The sequence below is a fragment of the Poecilia mexicana genome, unplaced genomic scaffold, assembly GCF_051168715.1.
Source record: "Poecilia mexicana isolate PSO_F unplaced genomic scaffold, ASM5116871v1 scaffold_2, whole genome shotgun sequence".
Taxonomy (NCBI): Eukaryota; Metazoa; Chordata; class Actinopteri; order Cyprinodontiformes; family Poeciliidae; genus Poecilia; species Poecilia mexicana.
Window position 1 is genome coordinate 25,565,730 of NW_028263371.1, and position 22,350 is coordinate 25,588,079.

Sequence of the window (22,350 nt, forward strand, 5' to 3'; positions counted from 1 at the left end):
TACATTCATTCCATGAACTTTGCTACTGAATGTGTACAACAGGATACAGTTCTTCCAAAAAAATTTCAAGTCAATTATTTGTGCTTATCGCTGGAAAAAACAACAATGAACATTGTTTTAGTTAGCATGACCCCCTCAAAGCTGAAATAACTAAAGTGAGATGTTTAAGGGGTTTCTTTCAATCTACAGCGTCTGAATGCGATTCCCTGCTGCCTTCGTTGAGGAATGGTTTCCTTCTTGCAGACCTGCCATGTAACCTAAACTTGAGCTGTCATTTTGACTGCTCAAGCATTATACTGTAACATGATGTTGTGGCAGAACCATTTCACACATTTTAAGGGTTGCTTGCTTGGATGGTCAGATCTAGGCATTCTGGCATTTGTGGACTTTTTTCAGTAAAGTTTTATTCCCTTACTTTATGTTTCCCTTTCCAGAACTCTGACTTTCTCAATACCTACGAGTGTAAGTAGGTCTGTTTGGACTTTGTTGCTAATGCTAACACATTTTTAACCCTTTTATTCTCCAAATCTCTTGTATTACTCAGCACTTTATCATGAAGGCATCATGCAGCCTTTATACTCCCCTTGCTGAATCAACAGACCACTCAGACGCTGTTGCTCGTGTGTAATATAGATCTTTTTCTGCTGCTTTGTACTTCTCAGGCCATGCCGTTCAGACTCGACGTGCTTGGACAGCCTGTGGAGATCGGGTCTTTTCCCACTGCGTACAGCAGACACTCCTGCTGCTGTTTACCAAGTGGAAGAGTCCAGCATCCCAGTCTGCATGCTGGCTCATCGGCCGATGCTCACAAACATGTTTCGCAATGGAAATTCTCAGGAATGACAGCGCTGTGAGAAAGCTGGGTTGGCTTGCATCTCTTTGGTGACTCACTTCTGAGCTCCAACAGAGCTGGAAATCCCTGCTGGGGATGTGGGAAGCTGGTGGAGACATAACTCAACCAACTTATTAGAGACACTGATCCTATTTATTAGGATCCTCGTTAGGGCTAATTAGGTTAGATATAAATAGTCATACACGTAAAAGACAATTTCAACGACCACATATGAAAAGTACAGAGGTGAGTAGAGTATCCAAAAGGATGTACTCAAGTTAAAGTAAAAAGTAGCCATCCAAGTAAGAGTAAAATAAGTCTAGTAACTGATTATATTATTAATTATTTAACATTTAAAAATGACATCATCAGACGGACCAACATATAAAGTTAAGTGGAAATGTTGGTATTTTAAAATGACAATAATTCATATAAGTTTAAAGAATAAAAGAAATAAAAGAATGTTTTTTCCAAATCAGTTTTTTTTTTCAATATAAAAACATATTAAACTTTCGTAAAAGCCTGCAGGTCTGTGTCTGTCTGGTGAATTTTTGGTTAAAACATGTTTGTTTTTCATTCAGTGGGTAGAAAATCCAGAAATTTTACTCAAATAAGAGGAGCAATAATTCATAATAAAATAAGCACAAGTAAAAAGTGCTAATGGAAGTTATCTGTCACAGATTATCGGTCTTCTACCATACTGTCACGACATGATGATGGTTTTAACAAATATGTAAATAAAAATTATATTATTAAACGTTGGTCTAAAGTAATAACTACTCCTCAATTCACAAACAAACAGGAGTTTCTCTAAAAATAAACAGTCAGGGTGATGATGTGTATGATCAGAATATAAGCTGTTCATGGTACACTTTGTTTATAACTATGAGTAAATTGCCTTTTTATCCCAGGTTGCAATATAACTGACAACTTCACTGTATTCACTGCAATAAATGCCAACAAAAACCACTGCAGCTGATCAAGCAATGGTCCAGATATTATTCTGACTATAAAGGTCACGGACTATGATTTTGATTTGATCTAATCTGATATATATCAAGAAAACCTGCTTTTCCATTGCAGATTCTGTGATCAGACAAATCTCTTTCAATTCTCAGAAGCAGCATGCAGTAAACACCCACTTTAAACACTTTACTCTCTAACACTTAATCCCATGTGTTTGGAAACATGGCCTGCTGAGATCTTTAGCCTGGAGTATTTCATCGCAATCCAGCGCACATCACGCAAAGCGAGATTAGGAGTTATGGTGAGTTTGCTGTGCACATACAGTCATGCACATAAATCCTGGGGGATTATTCATGTTTCCATCTGCGTTTCTGACCTTTACTGGGCGAAAACAAACACAATCTAAGAGACACTGAGCTACAAAGGTATTTTTAAAAAAAATAATTTCTCATGTGTGTAATCACAAATCAGTGACTGGTCAGTGCAATGCCACTGTGGATATGTGCTTTGAGTAATTGTGCGTTGGCAGATGCATAACTTGAACAGAGGCAGTATTTTCATGTGGCTAACACGGGCACTTGCCCAGGGCAGCAATGGAAGGGAGTGGCCACAAGAAAACTGTAACAAGAAAGCTTAAAGGTTTTTCAAAAACATAAGACCGAGGCAAGCAAACTTATATAATTTTTGTCATTGTGGTTAAAATGTTAATCATCTGTAAATGTAAATATAATTGAGGCTGGTTGGGCTGAAGGCGGCATCGATATAAAGACTGCCACGGAAACCAAACATGCAACTAAACGTGGATGCATCTAAAACACATCAGAGCATAAACATACTTGTGTCAAATATGTCTTTGGTTACAATTTATAGTGGTGTCAGTGAAACGCTGACGCTAATGAGGCTTTTGCTTTGAGCTTGTAATGCTTGGCATTAGAAGCTTTGGACAAAGCAGTTTGTCATGGCTCACAACCAGACTGGATTTCTGGATTTGGAATGATACTACAAACGACCTAAAGGCTGCAAGACAGACTCTTTGTTCAAATTTACTCTCATTTAAAAAGAATCAGACCGAGAGCACGGCTAAAGCAGTGCCAGGCAGATTCTCCCAAAACAACTGCTAGCTCGTGTTTTTATAACCCCTCTTGACAGCCAGTAACATTTCTCTGCATTTGGAGTTTAAAGGAATCAGAGTCATAGATTTGCGCCTCTGAATCAATGCTTTGCAGAATCCTCTTCTGTCCTCCAGCACTCCCTGACTTTAATGAACAAAGAGTGCATTAAAGCACGCAGCTTTTCTTTTCATGATTGATTTTTCTAAACCACGTCAACGTGATGATTGTTTTACTTTAGCCACGTATGGGTCCCTGAGGGTCGGATCTGCCTGAGGCTCAGGTGTCTGCCTCCAAGCCTGAGCCAGAATCTGTCCGTTTCTGACCTTTAGTCCCACCCCGGCTTGTTTACCTGCTGAGTGGAATGTGGAATTATGTAAGGCTTAATCTATCAGAAAGTACACATCCCTGAGTTACCCAGGCCACAGGACAGCACGCACACACACTCACACACCCACACACACACACACACTGACTTATAAGCAGACAAATAGCTCAGTAATACTACCGCTTTGCTTGCTTGTCCGGTTTACATAAAACAATGATTAAATAAAGTATCATAATAACGGCTAAGTTTTATTACGCAAACACGAACAAGTTTTAGCAAAGGCCTCTAATGCGTGTGCTTTTATGACCAATAGTAGGGCTTTTATAATCACACAACACAGATAAAGGCCCACTCAGCTCATATCTGATGGACGTTAGTAGTGGAAACACACACAATTATGTTGATTGTTCTCATATATGGAAACATCCCGTCTTGTTTTCTAAGTATTTTGCACAGATGCCATTTTAAATTAACTCAATCCTTATTTCCACATCACTCTTTGCCTCATACTAATGTCTGATTGCCCTAAAACTCCTGCCACTAAATTCACTAAGATTCACTGAGCAAATATCGGAATACAGTTAGACACCAAAAACCATAACACCATCTAAAGAGTCAGCATTATGTATTTCTCTGGCACATAGTGCCATTTTGTAGCACAATCAAGTACTACAGACTAGTTACCTTCAGTTTTTATAAAAATGCTATTAAATATGACCTAAAATAAATTGAATGCCTCTGTCTCTTTAAGAAGCTCCTGCTCTTTCTGAAACTCCAGGAAGTCATCACAACATGCCTCCTCTATTATTAACCCTTTAGTAACATTTTCACTGAGAAGCAGCTCCTATAAGTATAATGTTTGCTAATTGCTGCTGGCTAGTCTGAAGGAACTGAGTAGGGGAGGAGCTGTGATTCGAAGGCGAGGCTAAGTCGGCTAGGCGTTTTGAACTGCTTAATGGTTGCCATGGAGATTAAGGGATTTCTCAAACATGCATGAAAGACTCAAAACAACACCCCAGGTATGTTTTTGATGATTATATAACATAATAACATGATGTAAAACTAAAAAAGAAAGAAGTAGATTTGACACAATACCGATCCTTAAAAATTAGCATTCAGTCCAAAAATGGTGAAAGTTCATCCTGTAGCTATCCTAATCATAAAGTATATTCGTACTGTAAACTGTTAGAATGGCCCAGTCAAAGTTTTTCATGGCGTTTGTTCATTTAAAAATGTGTCGTTTTTCCAAGAAGTTCCTTTGGTGGAGTTTGGTGGGTGCAGGTCAGCGCCTGTAGGAATCAGAGGCTTCTGGGCGAAGTCCTCCTCAGTGGTCTGTGTGCGTGCACGCAAACCTGGCAAATCATCTGTTTAACACGGCAGCCACAGGCTAAAGCTTACAGAACATGGCAGACTCAGACAGACACACACAGTCAAAGGGGCTTAATCAGGGGTGTCCGCACGCAAAGATGCTGCAGTCAAATCCAGCCCAGTGGAAGAGATTGTGCCCAAGCACATCAGACGTAACACAGGGTTAGAAACAGAAGAGGAATTCATAAGGATCTGCCAGCAAATTGTTGAATCAATACGTTATGCACGAGGTTATCTGTTATGAATGGCAGGAAGGCTGTAAACAGAGCCTGACCTTTCGCATCAGGCCACATGCTTACACAACCAGATAGCACCTGCGGGTGTTACGGGAAGAGAGGTTAGCATGCTGTTATGCTGTTAGGTCACAAAGTTGAACCAAAGTGGTGTTGAAACTTGAGCTACAAGCAGCAGAGGATTTCAAAAAAGCTGCAGATCAGATGAAGATCAAGATTAGTTTAAGCTCATTGTAACCACGTTTTGGGAGTTTATAGTATTGCTTTTTGTTTTCGATTGATGCATCTCTTGCTTCCCTTTGACCCGAAAGTTGTTTTGCTGAACACCGGATGTTGAGCATTCTTCTGTCAGGCGTGGGCTAACGATCCACGATCCACTGGTGTTTGCGTTTTATCACTTGTTTTTGTTTTTGCATCGCTTCTGACTTCTTTATTGTTGTCATTTGGGTTTTCCAATTTCACTTCATCCTTCTTGGTTCTTTGTTGTGGTTGGGTCATGACTCATAAGTTCATTCCTTTTGTTTTTCAGCTTCTTGCTCATTTTTTATGCCCTGTTTGTGCATTTTAGTTTATTTTCTAGAGTTAGACTCGCTTTGTGTGCAGGATGTGATCGCGTGTGAATATGATAAGAAAAATTGTCTCCAATAATTTATGGCTTGTCGCATTATCATGGAGCGGAGTGTGTTCTTTCCTGTTGTTTTTGAAAGCAGGTAAAAGCGACCATGTATGATCGAAGGCTGCGACTAAATGCTTGTTTACAAAACGCCCTGATTGTAGTTACTTTAAAATCACTGCCAAGCATCTCAGATTAACTCAAGGTCTGAGGAAAACAACACACAGCTTTAATGGAGGCCAATAAACAAGATGATTTATGGGTAGTTCCTGTGTGAACATTAGACATGTTGATAAGAAAGTTCATCCTGACATGTCACTGGAGGGTAAATGAAGTGGATTGATGCGTTTGAGTTGACATCAGTGTGACAGAAGATGCAGAGCGGCTTTGCTCCTGGTTCCCACAATCGGCTCTTGCACGGTTCTGCAGTTTGAATTCAACGTCACGCTTCCTCTATGCAACTTTACTTCATTTCAGCGTTATGTAAGGAGTTATTTTGTGCAGCTTTATAACGGTGGCTGATGGTAAAAAGTTGGATAAGGTGTACTGGAACGTGCTGCAATAAAAATTCCAAGAATGAAAGTAAAAGGCTATTAACACACCTTGAACCCGTTGACATCGACCCACAATAGAATCCCTTTAGCAGGCTTGATTTTAACGTTGATCCTTTTTCCCTCCATAGATGTTTGTTATAGGAGACCAGGAGCAAAACCATGTTCTGTTTACCCCACATCTTAGAGTAATGTAACATAATCATGTCAACAATTGAGCTCAGTTCCTATGCTAACTACGTTTAGGCCTAAAAGATGGCACATTTACCCATCAAATGTGTGTGTGACTGATTTAACTAAACACAAATCATCAGAGGCACAAACAGGAAACTTACAAGCATGCGTAACGACTGCATTTGACAAAATGTAATGCTCCAGTTGTTGACTGTGTGTATTTTTGTCGTTTTAAAGCACTTTGCTGCTGAAATGTGATAGCAACGTATTGATTTAAGAATTAAAGTTTCTTATTTTAATAGTAATGATTTCTGTCTATTTTCACTGTACTTGTGCTTTTATGGTTTGTCCTTTAGTTTACCTTTTATACTCACTTTTCATATTGAATTGCACTGAATTGTAGCTTGTTATGCTGCTTAAATCTGCATTTTAAGAAAAGATTAGCAAAAGGATCAAGCAGTGGATTTTTTAGGGCGGCTGTGGCTCTGAGGGTAGAGTCGTCATCTTGTGACCAGAAGGTCCAGGGAGCAATTTAACATGAAAACCGTATAGAAAAGGGATAAAAGAAGAACAATCCATGAAAGTATGAAAACAGAGAACTTAATCAGAAATCATTTCTGATTAAGTTCTCTAGAAACTCTAGTGCAACTCAAGGAGATTAAAATGTAAGAAAACAATATGATAACATAAAAACAGAAAGTAAAGAAAACATTTTGACTCTGACAAATAATTTTGACTGGCACAGTAAATATTTTGACATTTAAAGAAAACTTCCTTTTTTTCACTGATACAGATCAACACATTTTCTACCTCCTGTCATTCCAGTAGAGACTTGCTACCTCTGTTTTATGTCCTGGTCCTGTAAATATATCACTTTCTCTATTTATCTTCAGAGCAGCTGCAAAACTCTGATGGTTTAAAATCTCTTTCTCATGACGTCTGCACACATAAACATGTGAGTTATTGTTTTGGGTGGTTATCCTTTCACATATTTTCCTCTAAGATCCAAGACACCAATCAGCAAATATTAAAGTCAGTTTATATTTTACTTCTTCTTTAATTTTATCTCTCTATTTTGTGTTCTGGAGTGCAAATGTGGTAAATAAAAAAATAAGTGACAATCCCATCTTTATATTAACAGTTTTTAATCATTTTATTAAAACATTAAGGTCATTTCCTAAAATATCTCTAGCTTTTGTAAATCAAGTCGTTGCAAAATGTCTGGATTATGATAACCAAGAAAATATCCAGGAATGTAGAAACACAAAGTTAGACAAGTTTCTTCTAATTAAATATCATTTCTACACTAGAATGGCCAGTCAATTACAAATGTATCATCCTAAAATATAAACTTTAAAACTTAAGCTGTAATGTGATTTCACCTGGTGCCTTTTGAAGTAAAACAATGAGAATCTATTTAATTTAGGGGTTATTAAAGAACATCAATGATGTCAATAAACAAAATTTATAATATTCTTCAGAATGTGTGTTCAGGTTGTTATTCTTTTTACATTTAACATCAACATTAATTAATCATATTATTTAAAAGAACAATATAGAATGGTTTTCCATCCTATAGTGTAAAATTAAACTATAAATAATAAACACATTTTTAAATCACAAATCCAAATAGATCAAAGTCTCTATGATAAACTTAACATACCAAGAAGAAACATAATGAGGATCATTGTAACATGAATACAGGTAACATTACAAAGAATTAATCCTTATATGACTCAATGTTTGGATCTATTTTATGTCAAATATTTGCTGATTTTGTGTGTTTTAGTTTATAACAACACATCACATTTAGGGGACATAGAAACATTATAAAAGTGACAAGATGAACAACCAATAAATACATTATTTGATCTTCAGTTGAAATAAAAACTGAATATTGTCACTAGATGAAGTTTTGGCTGAATCATCTGTGTTTCCTGTTTCATCTCAGCAGGTGTGGATCTGCATGATGTCGATGCGTCGCTGCTCCTCAAGCTTTAAGTCCAAAGTGTGTTTGAGCCCCGACACTGAAACCTGCATCAGGACGACGTCTCCAGTGGCTCTGATGGTTGTGTTGGGTTTTCTCACTCTGGGTCAGACTGACTTTTAAATTTAGCTGTCAAGTTTGGTTTGAACTCGTATCTATTATTGTTTTCCTTTAACGTTGCTCATTTCTCTTTTTAGCATCATCTGCCAATAATTTTCTGACTCAGTCTGAACCATCAAAGTCAGTCAGTGTTGGAGCGACTGTGACCATCAGGGAAGTTCAAATATTGGTTCTGATCTCATTGGTACCTGCAGAAACCTGGACAGCCTCTAAACTTCTTATATATCAGGCTTCAAGTCGGTTCTCAGAAACTCCGTCTAGATTCAGCGGCAGTAGATCTGGTTCTGATTACACTTTAACCGTCAGTGGTTTTCAGGCGGAAGATGCTGGAGATTATTACTGTCTGGGTTACCATGGTAACGTGTTCACACAGTGATTTATGGTCGTGCAAAAACCTCCTTCAGTTTGACTGAAGGCTGCAGGTGCAGAGAAATGATGAGAAGTGGTTCAGTGAACACGTCACAGAAGTTACCAAGTAAAACCATCAAATATCTAAGGCTCAAATCACCAACTATAGATTAATTTATAAACACAGATGTTGAAATTAGTTTATAAATATGGATTATTCATACGTTTTCTAATGTTTTGCCTCAAACACTAAAGAGTCTTCAGTTCTTACCTAAAGGCTTTTACATGTGCAGGTTTCTAAAACCTTTTATAAACTTTAAAGAAATGAAGATGAGACGGCGTTTGAATGTAAACAAGAATAAAGAGTGAGATATGTGGTGGTGGAATGATGTCACACCACCAGCAAAGGAAGATTCTGTGATGTCACTGGCGATGCTGTCTGTGATGTCATCAACTGCAGAATTGCATGTAACACAACTCTGCATACTTTTCATTGCTTGCAATATCACTGACTAGTTCAGAAGTGTGCAAAGCTCGTGTGAAGAAAGTTTCCCAATCAGCGATTTTAGTAAGTGCATTTTGGAGAAAATGTCTGATACACCAAGAAACGGCAGTGGAGAGATGGGGCCCCATCTCTCCAACCCTGAAGGCCTGTTCACACATGCATACGAGGCCTTGCTGGAGGAAATCCAACAACTCAGCTCTCGTCTGGACATGGAGATCGCTGGAAGGTCTGAAGACAATCAGAAACTGGCCCAGCTGGAGGAAGAGCTGGAAGAGACTAAGGAAGAGTTAGAAAGGGAGAAAGAAAAGTGGAACGAGAAGCTTAAGTGCAAATATGAAATTGATATCATGGTACTACAGGAACGGATAACTGAAGAGAGAGAGGACCATCTTAAAAAATCAGAGGAAGACATGGCGCTGATTGATGACCTGAAAACAACAAATGCCGTTCTCCAGAAAAACCATGACAAAGAAGTCCAATTCCTGCAAGGAGAAAAAAAATGTTTGCAGAGAAAGTTTAATGACATGAAACATTCATATCATGAATTTATTGCCAAGTACCAAAATGATGTTTCTCAATTGAATCTAGAAATAGAAAAACACAAGCAGGAGATTATCCAGGAGAAAGAAGCAAACTTACAGACAGTTAAAGAAAATCAGAAAGTCATCACTGACCTGACAGCTGAAAAGGAAGAGCTCCAACAAAAGATGGCAGAAGAGATCACAATCCTGAAAAACAGAGAAACCTACATTGTTAATGAATTGAATCTAGAAATAGAAAAATACAAGCAGGAGATTATCCAGGAGAAAGAAGCAAACTTACAGACGGTTAAAGAAAATCTGAAACTTATCAACGACCTGACAGCTGAAAAGGAGGAGCTCCAACAAAAGATGACAGGACAGATCACAATCCTGAAAAAACGAGAAAAGTACATTCTGAATGAACTGGATCAAGTCCACTTTTTACACGACGAGCTCGAGATCAAGTATGAGAATGATGTAATTGAACTGCAGCAGCAGACCGAAACGTACAAGGAGATTATAAAAGAGAGAGAAACTAATATTTCAGAAAGAGAAGGGAAGGAAAAGTTTATCCAGGAAGAGTTAGATAAATTTAAATGTTTGTACCTGGAGCAATACAACCATTATGAGACTGATATCACTGCACTTCAACAAAAAGCAGAAAAATATCAGCAGGAGATCAGTAACATAAAAGAGGAGCTAAAAAAATTAAAAGAGGATCAACTGCCAGACAGAGAGGATAAAAACAATGCCACCATTTTAAAAGAGGAGGAGTCACAGAACCCCGTCGACCAGGTTAAAGATGCAAAACGAGACGTTTCTTATGAGGAGGAACTTTTCGCAGAATCTTTGCCTGGTTGTTCTACAGATCTGGAACCCAAAGAGACAGAGACCAGGGGAGAAACCGTCCCGCAGGATTTCGATAATAAAACTATGGACGGCAAAAAGAAAAAATCGAAATTTTCAATATGGAAAAAGATAAGAAACACTCTGGGGTTCAAGAAGGCAAAAAAATGAAGATACTAAAACTCAGAACTAATGTTCTTAATTTTGATTAGAGAAAAGATGGAGGTTGTCGCCAGTGTGAACGGGGCGCCCTGCGACCCTCCATCAAGAGGAAATTTAAAACTTCAAGTCCCCCCCCCCGCTTTCCACCATTGACAAACTAGAAAATAGATCCCTTCCCAACCCAACTGGAAAAAACGTGGGCAGCACGGTGGTGCAGCGGCTAGCGCTGCGCCTTCACAGAGGCTAGCGGTCTGTGTGGAGTTTGCATGTTCTCCCCGTGTTTGCGTGGGTTTTCTCCGGGTGCTCCGGTTCCCCCCACATCTCCCAAAACATGTCGGTCAGGTCAGTTGGTCACTGTAAATTGCCCCAAGAGAGTTGAAGAAACTCCAAACACGTTAAACCTGTAAAATGAGTTGAATTAGCCGTTCGTTAGCCCCGTTAGCCCCCAGTGGAAGACGGCACAGGGAAGGGAAGGGATCAATACAGGACAAGGAGAAATCTGTCACGAAAATATTAGCAGCGCCATCAGAGGCTAGCGGTCTGTGTGGAGTTTGCATGTTCTCCCCGTGTTTGAGTGGGTTTTCTCCGGGTGCTCCGGTTCCCCCCACATCTCCCAAAACATGTCGGTCAGGTCAGTTGGTCACTGTAAATTGCCCCAAGAGAGTTGAAGAAACTCCAAACACGTTAAACTTGTAAAATGAGTTGAATTAGCCGTTCGTTAGCCCCGTTAGCCCCCAGTGGAAGACGGCACAGGGAAGGGATCAACACTCGGCTCAATTTATATATGTATACATACATGTATATATATATATATATATATATATATATATATATATATATATATATATATATATATATATATATATATATATATATATATAAAACGTACTTTTTTAATATATATATAAACGTACTTTTTTTAATCGGTCGCACCACATGATTTATACAATAAACGTAGGCCAGGAAACAGGTCAAAATCCTTTTAATACATGAAAACAGAATTACATTCATTTACAGTGCATTACAAAAATAACAACACAAATAGAACACACCAATTTAATTTGCCTAAAAATTTATCAACTTTGTAGTAAACATTTCAAACATATCCCTCATAAAATCAGAATGTACAGGAGATTGCTTTAATTTCCTAATTTTATTTTAAAAACTGGAAAGACATTTTCAATCTCCCAAATGTAAGTACATTAATGAAAACATAATAATTCATTTAAGTTCAACCATTTTAAACAGAACCATGCATGATAAGTAATGGTTTCAAAACGGGAAAATTTAATGAACTTAAAAACCATCATGTTACTCATGGGTAGAGATGCTCCGATTAAGTTTTTTCCTGCCGATTCTGATCACCCATGAGGGCCAATCACCAATACTGATCCCATGAATTGACTGTTAATTTTTCGCTTTAGGTATAAATGACACCATGTGATCTGGCAATACAGATCATTAGACTGTCGCATGGTGCCGACTTGGACTTCTTCTCTCACATCTTGAAGTACCTGGGCCATATATGGTACTTCATCATAGCTCAGTTTGATGACATTGGGATCTAGTAAAATAGATCAAAACAATAAATGACAAAATATATGCTATAGCTATTCCTGTAATGTTAAATGTTCCATTATATTTTTATCATATCAATGCAAAATAATAATAAAACTGTACAACAACCTATTCTGGAAATAATAATACAAAGTATTGTTTTTGCATTTGAGTCTTGAAATCAAAAATAAAAGCACAGAAACTCCTTTTTAAAAACATAAACGTATCATTACAACGGTCGCACCACATGACATTTGGTCGCACCAAATGATATTTTCATGTTCGAACATTATCAACAGGCAAATAATTTGCCTCCTTAAAAAAACAACCTAGCTTCAAACACAAGGCAAATATAACATTTATAATCAAAACAGAAAATAATAGGTATATTTAAATATTAATAGTTTTTTGGTGGTTGCACCACGACACCCAAATATGGCAACTGCATACCTACTGCTAAAAGTGACACTTTTTCTGAAATTTAAGAAAAATAAACAAACCTGTTTGCTGTCTCCAGTGATTCTTGACAGACTGTTGGATGATTCAACCTCCTGTTTTTGACTGGATTTCAAAATTTAAGTCCAAAAATGGGAATTTCTTGTTGGTCGCACCACATGATATTTTGTTAAATGACATTTTCGGACAAAGTTTGTTTAAATGTTATAATGAAATTATAACTAAAAATGCTTTGAAAATTTGTACAGGATGAAGAAAAGACTTTGAAAATCATGCCAAACAGGAAAGTACTGGGCCAAAAGTCACATTCCTTTGTGTAGCTCAAAGCAACACTTCAAGTTTTATGACTTTCTACCTCATCTTGCTCACCCTATAAAGAGCGTCTACGCTCTATTTGTGGTCCTGGAAATAATTACATAAGCCAAACATTGATTCCAATTCTGATTCCCAATATCTTTACAGTAACATTGCAAGTTAGCAAAAGCCACTCAGACGTCTGTAAAGTTCATCTTTTACCAAACCAATCCAATCTCTGCCCATCTGTCCACATTTAGTTTGATGCTGAAACAGAAAAGTCAGCTGGCTGAATCACCTCTAGACTCATGATGTAACTAAGGAGGCCTGGCACACGGCTCAGCTGTCTGTCTGTCTCAACAGGGCTTTTACTTGAAAGGAATTTCCAAAATCCGGCGAGGCAAGGAGTGGGAGAGCTGTTAGGACACTCCGACCTATGACTGAGACTAAATAAGGGAGACAGCCAGACAGATATTAAACAGACAGGCAGCGCTCTAATTTTAGTCTTTACATTTTAGCTGGGGGAAGGAAGAAAAAGCCTTGCACAATGTTGTGTAGAGTGTAATTTAGGTGAGCTGACGACCGAGTGAGACGGTTTGCTGATGAGTTCAGTCGTGCCTTGAGGCGGCGGTGGATCAGAAGAGGTTTCCCCCCCCTATTCTGTTTACAAAACAACCACTGGGAATGCACATTAGGGACTGCTTGCGTTGGGAACAAAGTGTACTGAAAGCACACTCTCATACGCCCTTCGATGTGTATCAGTTAAAGCCGCCTCTGCTGCGACACGTTCGCCGCTGCAAACACAACAAGCTTTGTGTCGGAGCACTCAAATCAGGTGAGAAAAACAGCTCCTGATGACCTAAATTACACAAGTACTCATTGATCCCCTGGAGCCAAATTCGAACACCACACAAGCTAAAACCTGTGTTGATACTTCGGGAAAGAATAGACTTTTATATGAATTAAAAAAGTGTTTAGGAGTAATGTTATGCACCATGAAATGAACATTTATTTCCAGGGGCTTCAGAGGACAAGATGGTTTTCATTATTTGAGCTCTTAGTTCAGTCAGGAATGTGGCTTTCTCAGAAATTACAAATATTCACAATGGTGAAACATGGTTGTGGCAACATGATGTTGTGGGGTGTCTTTAAAAAGCATGCCACACTTCTCAGAAAAACAATTATGACAACAACATAACCTTTTACTTCCCCTTTAAAATGTCTAACAGCTTTGTTTTGGTCCAAAAACACAACAGTGACTTCTCATTTTAAGCTAACCTGAATGTTTGCAATCCTCATTTTGATAAACTGGAATAATTTATCTGCTGCCTACAAGCGTTTTTCGTCCCTATCACACCTATATCTTTGTCCCTCTTCAGTTTTTTTTTCTGGCTCTACATCTTTAGCTTCCTGCCATCAGCAACATGATTCAAATTGGGAAAAACTGGGAGATTTTCTGATGCCCGCTCTAGCACAGTGCCCCATACATCACATATACTGCATACCCACTTAAATATTAACGTAAATACAGATGATTTTAGACATTGTTTATGAGAAGCTTTGCGAGGAACTGTATCTATCAGAGCAGCAGTGTTTCCGTTGTGTTTCTGGAAAACTCCCCAGTTATAGTAAATAATCAATGAAGCAGCATTTGGGTGAGCACACTGAGTGATGCATCATCGCCCAGCAGGGGGGACAGGAAGTGTTTACGCCTGTCTCTGCACCAACAGTTGGTGTGAGTGAGAAGCCTGACGCGCTGACTGATCATCATCAACACTCCCTCTTTTTCCTCTGTTCTTCCCTGGAGATCCCTCTCAGTCCTGGATCAGCTCACTACAAACATCCTCCTCCTCCTCTTCGCTCTCAGCGAGCTGATGCATGCCACGGAAGCAGTGACGTCACTTGTTTACTGTCTTGTAGGTCGCCCCGGAGTTGCAGTGCAGCACCTTATCCAGCAGGGCTTATGTAACTTCCCCCACTGCCTTCTGCATGACTGGCACTTTGGTGTTTTGATTCGCCATCTCTTCTCCTTCTCCCTCATGTGCAGGTGCGTGCCCTGACACGGCAGCCATGTTTGGCAGCCTGGCGTTATTTCACTTCCACTGAATTGTTTGTCTGGTCAAAGGCAACGAGTTCACTGCTGGAGCGGGTAACGGAGCTCCTCCTTCCCCACACATAACCCACGGTCTTCCACTGCAGCAGCAGGAGAAAAGTAAACAACCGTGGATACGTGTGACTCAAGGTACACTGCTGCCAAGCTCCTCCTACACGGTGACACGTCGCCCCCTAGTGGAAACACAAAGCAATAAACACCAAACGTGGCTTGCTTGAAAGCAAATTACGTTCAGGGTTTATTTTTAAATTTTAATTATTATATATATGTTTATATTATATATAATAATAATAATATATTATGTTATATTGTTTGTTTTCAATACATTAGAAGTAGCATCAAATCTGCAAATCATTTTTGAAAACAGCATTTTATAATTATTCATTTAATCTTTTCTTTTATTAATATTTATTTGACGATCTGAAACATTCAGATATGAGAAAATACAACAAAAAGTTTTTATCTATCTGCAAAATTATACGTTGAAATAAAAATAAAACTAAGGACAACGTGAAGTTAAGGCATATCTACAGATATGCTTGCAGAAACTTATACGTATACTCAAATATAACATTAATCTGGTTGTATGATGGCTGTCAGACTTTGAATTACATTCCCCCAACAAATAAGTACTTGAGTATCTCCCATCCACCACACAATATTCTGAATTTAAAAAAGCATTCAGCAAAAATAAAAGCAAAACCAATAATAAAACAAGCAGTTTAAACTTAAAGAAACATCTCTAAGTCTCTGCAGACCTTGGTCAAACGTGTGAAGACAGTATGACTTGAATAAATCATTACTAACTTACTGAAATGACCCATGAACAAGTAGCTGACTGTGGACTCTAACCCAGGCCTATCTTAGATAGTGAACAGAACCATGTTATGTATAGCTAATTAGCAGAGATGAGTTGCAGTTACATTTACTCATTTACATTTACTTGAGTAACATTTACTTCAATTAGTCGTATTACTCCACTGTAGTTTTTACTTTTACTTAGAAATATTCAAATGAATTGTCGCTACTTGTATAAGATTTCTGACTACTCTAACAGAAAAATGCACTTAACAAATAGTTTGTCAAAGTGAGACTTCTGATTCATTTACAAGCTTTGTTGTTCTAATTTCACTAAGCGCCTCATTTCTAACACTAAAAGTGAAGCTTTTATCCGTTTTATAAGCTTTATTTTTGTCAAAAATCGATTTGCAAAAGTAATTATTGATTGTAATAATCTAATTTATTAGTTTTTATATTAGTGTTTAAAACACTAGAATTTACTCATATTTTTCTCTATCTCATTTACATCATTTATAAATATTAATTCAGATTTTCCTGCTATGTTAATACTTGAGTAGCCTTTCTATGCTTTTTTACTCTTGTGTAGCATTTTTGACGGCTACTTTTTACTTCTGCTTGAGTAAAAATATAAAATGTATGTGATTTATTTTATTATTTTTAACCGTAAACAACCTCACAGTCTGTGTTCCTGAGCTGCGCCCTCTGGTGGTAGATTTCACAATAACAACAATAATAATTTAGTTTGATATAATTGTGTTTAATTTTTTACCAGTTCATATGTAAAAAATATAAATATTTTTTGGGGGTGGAATACATTTTTACAGGTATATGTAAATAATGGCGACTGCACGATTTAAGGTCGGAACAAAAATTTATCATCGTGTTTCTAGGGGACCACTTTGTTGGGAGTAACAGGATGTAGCTGTGTTGATATTTGTTGGAGGAGCTCTCCAAACACGGTAGGACTTTTTAACTCATTAATTTGTGTATTAATGTTGAAAGTATGAGTGTTGACGTGATTTTAATTCAAGCTAAAGAGAATTAAGGTTAAATTGTAACGTCTGTCGCTTAAGTTTTGTAAAAATGTATTAAAACCAAGCTGCCAATTAAAATAATAACAACAAAGAACTAACTTTTAATATGTAAACTTGCTAAATTAACCCAAGCAAATATAAAAAGTGAAGCTTAAAATGTCGCGTGTTTTATTTTATGGTGTTTGGTATTAATAAACTGGCCTATAATGGGTACTGTGGACATGTTTCTACACGACTAAGCGCCGTTTCAGGAAAGGTTAATTTCAACCTGGACAAGGCAAACTCTGCTTTACGATGTAAAATACTAAAATAGGTCAAGCCTCCACTGACATGAAACATATCAGTATATTTTATTATAATAACAACAAAAAAGTAATGATAAAAGGAATATTTGTATTTGTTCAGACTTTTTTAGGACCTCGATAGTCCAACACACCTGAATCAGTCCTTGAATGGGTTAAAATTAATAATAATAGATCAGATCTCCGCCTGTTTTTGTGCCAATATTACCCTGGTCAGCATGTTTTTTCTTTTTAAAAAATTGTTCCACCAGGGGGCGCTATTTGAAACGGATTGACCGTGGCTGGTTGCTAAATTATCACTTGTAAATGTTTTATGTTACCAAAGAGCGAAAATGATACATTGCTTCAATAATTATTGATAAACTAGAATAGAAATACAATCCTTATTTGTATAAATTCAGTTTGTTGGCAACAGAGTGACAAGTCTAATGGAAATCACATTGTTTTTACAACATCTTGTCTGTTATAGACTTTATCATGGAGGGAACGTCCAAAAGCGGAGCGGCTGCTGCAGAGCCCAGCGTTGCTGCTCAGGTTCCTTTCCTTCACTTGTGCACAACTTTAGAGAAAATCCAGAAGTCCAAACTCCGTCCAGATAAATCCAAGATCCTTGGGGATTTCATTGAATCATGGCGGAAATTTCATGCCGCTCTCCACAAGGACAACCCAAAAACTACAGACTCCTTCTACCCTTCTATGCGCCTCATCGTCCCGCCTTTTGAGCGGGAGCGAATGGCGTACGGCATCAAAGAGAGCATGCTAGCCAAGCTCTACATTGATGTTTTAGGCCTCCCAAAGAATGGCCCAGAAGCCAGTAAGCTCCTGAACTACCGTGCTCCGACTACATCCCAAGGAGAAGCGGGGGATTTCGCCGGCATGGCGTACTTTGTGCTGAAGAAGCGATGTACCAGCCAAGGAAACCTCAGTATCAAAGAGGTCAATGACTTTCTTGACTCAGTGGCCATCAACAATGCCAGCAAGCAGAAGGATCAGGTGAAAAAGAGCCTGTTGCACCTCATCACACAGAGCTCTGCTCTGGAGCAAAAGTGGCTTATTAGGATGATTCTGAAGGACATGAAGCTTGGAGTCAGCAAGGAAACTGTTCTCCAGGTCTTCCACCCGGACGCCGCGGAGCTCTACAATGTCAACACGGACTTAAAGAAGGTGTGCCAGCAGCTGCACGACCCCTCTGTGTCTTTAAGCGAAGTCTCGATTGAACTCTTCTCTGCCTTCAAGCCAATGTTGGCAGCGGTGGCCAACATCCGCAACATCGAGAAGCAGATGGGCAACAGCCCCTTCTACCTTGAAACGAAGCTAGATGGGGAGCGGATTCAGCTTCACAAGGACGGAGACGTGTACAAGTACTTCAGCCGGAACGCGTTTGAATACACGCAGCAGTTCGGAGGATCGCCACTCGAAGGATCGCTCACTCCTTACATCCACAACGTGTTCAAAAGTAACGTCGTAAACTGCATCCTGGATGGCGAGATGATGGCGTTCAACCCGACGGCAGGGACCTTCATGCAGAAAGGGAGCAAATTTGACATCAAGAGACTGGTGGACGACTCTGAGCTGCAGACGTGCTTCTGTGTCTTTGACGTGTTGCTGGTTAATAATCAAAAACTCGGTAAAGAACCGCTGAAGAAGCGGTATGAGGTCCTCCAGACGGTCTTCACCCCTGTCAAGGGTCGGATACATGTGGTGCCAAAGACAGAAATGGGAACCATGCAAGATGTTGTTAATGCTCTTAACGATGCCATTGATAACAGGGAAGAAGGGATTATGGTGAAGGACCCTTTGTCCATCTACAAACCTGATAAACGAGGGGAGGGTTGGCTGAAAATAAAGCCGGAGTATGTGGACGGCTTGATGGATGAGCTGGACCTGCTGATTGTTGGTGGTTACTGGGGGAAAGGGAGACGGGGCGGGATGATGTCCCACTTTCTGTGTGGAATCGCAGAAGCGCCAAAGCCTGGTGAGAAGCCGTCGGTTTTCCACTCCTTCTGCCGAATTGGCTCGGGTTACACCATGAAAGAGCTGTACGACCTTGGGCTGAAGCTTGCGAAGCATTGGAAAGTCTACCGGAAAAATGACCCGCCGGCGTCCATCCTCTGTGGAGTGGAGAAACCGGAGGTGTACATCGAGCCCTGCAACTCGGTCATCATCCAGGTCAAAGCGGCCGAGATAGTCGGAAGCGACATGTACAAGACCAACTGCACCCTGCGGTTCCCCAGGATCGAAAAGATCCGCGAGGACAAGGAGTGGCACCAGTGCATGACTCTGGCAGAGCTGGATCAGTTCCGCAGCAAGGCGTCCGGGAAACTGGCCTCGCGGCACCTTCACATCGACGGCGACGAACCACAGAAGAAGAAGCGGAAGCTGCCTGTCAAACCCAAGAAGGTGGTTGGAGTCATTGACCACTTCAAGCCCCAGGACCTGTCCGGGGTTTCCAAGGAGACGGACATGTTTGAGGATGTGGAGTTCTGCATCCTGAACGGCACTGAAGGTCACCCAAAGTCAGAGCTGGAGAAAGGCGTGGCCAGGTAAGATCACACGCTTCCCTCCCTCCATCCGTTTCTTCCTTTCTTCTTTTGTTCTGCCTTCCTTCCTTCCTTGCTTCCTTCTTTTCTTCCTTCCTTTCATTACTTCATTCATTCTTTCTGTCTGTCTTTCCTTTTAACATTTAGTTTTTAAGTTTTTGGATTTGAACATTTAGTTTTTGGATACTTTTTAACAAATAATTGATTGTGCGGCCGTCTTGCTGCCAGGTGTGGCGGCATTGTGGTCCAGAACCCGGGACGGGACACCTACTGCGTGGTTGCCGGCGTGGAGAACATGCGCGTGAAGAACCTGATTTCCTCCAATCAGCACGACGTGGTCTGGGCGTCATGGCTGCTGGAGTGCCTGGATCAGAAGGAAGTGGTGCCGTGGCAACCGCGCCACATGATCCACATGTCGCCCTCGACCAGGGAACACTTCGCCAAGGAGTATGACAGTTACGGCGACAGCTACTTTGTCGATACGGACGAGCAGCAGTTGAGGGAAGTGTTCAGCAGGATCGACGGTGAGCAGGCGGCGGCGGCGTCCGTCAGCGCGGCGCAGATGGAGGAGCGTTACGGCTGGGACGACCTCCCCACCAGCATGTTCAGACCCTTCACCTTTTACTTTGACATCTTGGATCCGAAAAGCGCAACAGGTGCTACCTGTCTGGACATCAGGGCGCTGGAGGTTCGATACCACGGAGGGACGGTGGCGAAGGCGCTGGAGGAAGGAGTTTCCCACGTCGTCGTGGAGGAAGAGACGAGACTCCTGGAGCTGAGGACGCTGAGGCGCCGCTTCAGGAAGAAGTTTAAGATCGTTAGAGACTCATGGGTGACCGACTCCATCGCGGCAGGGCATCTGATAGACGATGCCGACTACCTGGTTTGAAGCTACAGCATATTAGCAAAGTTTGCATTTTAGTTGATATTTTAACACAAAATCTTACCAAGTCATTTTTCATCGAGTTTCCAGTGGAAATACCTTAGTATAAGACAAAACTAATGTATAAATAACTTTTAAGCAAGGTATAGGAGCTTATTTTAAGTAAATAATTCTTGAATATTGATGAAAAAGTAGATTATTTAACTTATGGGAAACATTTCTTGTTATGAGTTAAATAATATGACAGTATCTTGCTGAAAAGTTGCTTGTATGTTTTTTTAAATCTCATTTCAAACTAGACAAAAATACTTGATAAGATTTCCAATCAGATTAGAAATAAAGGTAGAAATTAATTAGTTTTATTAATATACTTCTCAGGGTTTTAGCATAGTAAATGTTTTCTTCATGATTTGAAATTGAGCAGATAATTCTGTTTTTATCCAGTTTGAATTCATTTAGGAAATTTGAAGAGGACGTTTTACGGGATTTTATGCACATTTGAGTGTAAGGAAAATGATACACAGTGAAACACGGTGGCGGCACCATCATGCTGTGGGCAGGTTTATCTTTTTCAGTAGAGATGTGCCATGGTATGTACGGAACGAAATGCTGAACTCTGATAAACATTTTCATCTCTAATGCAGGAAACGGCTCCCCCACAGCATGATGCTGCCACCACCATGTTTTACTACATGTTGGTCTATTACATAAAAGTCTAAAAAGCTGCACTGAATATGCAAATTTATTATAGAAATGTGCACATAAATACTACATTCTTGGTTTTTTAGAGACACTATGTTCCAGCATCTACATGTTTGCATTTTAGCTTTTTAAATTGAACTATTAAACTATTTTTATTTTATTACCGTGATGCTTGATTAATAATGGATTTGAATCCTATCCACCTGTAGGATTGAATGAGCATTAACATGATTTGTTTACAGTCAATAAAATTTTTGTTTTATTTCATCAGCATGTTTATTTGCTTGTTTTTAACAGATAACCTCCAAGATAAATAGCTTTAAAGGTTTCAAATTACGTTGGATTTAAGTTTTGTTTTTTAATCAGAAAAAGAAAACATTTTTATTGGAGCCGTAGCCTTTTTTGATATATATGTAGGCATATGGTAGAGGATCTGTGATGCTGTGTGAACCTTTCTCTTCTTTTCTAATTCTTATATTTCTAAAAAGATGGATCCCCCTTTATGTAAATGTCTGCATTTTTCTAACTATCCGCCCTTTGAGTGATAGCTCCAGAGAAGAATTACCCCGACCGCCACAGGGAGCTTTGCATCAGAGGTGCGGCCATGTTGTTTCTGTCTTCAGAAATCCCAGCAGTGCGTCTGGGGACTCGGTTATATGTTCTAACCTTCATCAGCGTCCCCTCTTCTGTGCAGGTAAGCGCCCTGTAGCTGCCCTGAGCATTGTTGTGTGGAAATGCTGCGTGAATACATTTTCAACTGAGGTGTAAAATTCTTACAGTGGCAGTTTTATGTAAAATTGACTCTTTTTTTAGCTTTAAATAATGTTATAATCATCAAACGCATACCTGGAGTGTTGTTTTGATTATTTCATGCACGTTTGAGAAATCATTTAATCCCCATGGCAACCATTAAGCTGTTCAAAACAACTGGGTGGACTTAGCCCCACCTTCCAGACACAGCTCCTCACCCACTGAGCTCCTGCAGACTAGCCAGCAGCAATTAGC

At 39.5% G+C, this 22,350-nt stretch overlaps 2 protein-coding genes across 2 annotated transcripts; both read left to right on the top strand.

The window, feature by feature from the left end:
• The first annotated feature begins 8,669 nt into the window (after positions 1 to 8,669).
• Positions 8,670 to 10,847, top strand: LOC148160733 (uncharacterized). Its single transcript, XM_088003955.1, has one exon. It carries the CDS (start codon positions 9,218 to 9,220, stop codon positions 10,670 to 10,672), a length of 1,455 nt encoding a protein of 484 aa, XP_087860081.1. The 5' UTR covers positions 8,670 to 9,217; the 3' UTR covers positions 10,673 to 10,847.
• Positions 10,848 to 16,773: 5,926 nt separating this feature from the next.
• Positions 16,774 to 21,612, top strand: lig4 (ligase IV, DNA, ATP-dependent). The gene is made up of 3 exons (XM_014972488.2): positions 16,774 to 16,843; positions 17,690 to 19,763; positions 19,989 to 21,612. The coding sequence occupies exons 2-3, from the start codon at positions 17,698 to 17,700 to the stop codon at positions 20,647 to 20,649; spliced, it is 2,727 nt and encodes a 908-aa protein (XP_014827974.2). The 5' UTR covers positions 16,774 to 16,843; positions 17,690 to 17,697; the 3' UTR covers positions 20,650 to 21,612.
• The last annotated feature ends 738 nt before the right edge of the window (positions 21,613 to 22,350 follow it).

Excerpts from the sequence above, each read along its gene's own strand:
- LOC148160733 (XM_088003955.1), top strand. The coding sequence starts at position 9,218 with ATGTCTGATACACCAAGAAACGGCAGTGGAGAGATGGGGCCCCATCTC.
- lig4 (XM_014972488.2), top strand. The coding sequence starts at position 17,698 with ATGGAGGGAACGTCCAAAAGCGGAGCGGCTGCTGCAGAGCCCAGCGTT. Across the intron at positions 19,764-19,988 it reads CTGGAGAAAGGCGTGGCCAG|GTGTGGCGGCATTGTGGTCC; the intron begins GTAAGATCACAC and ends TCTTGCTGCCAG.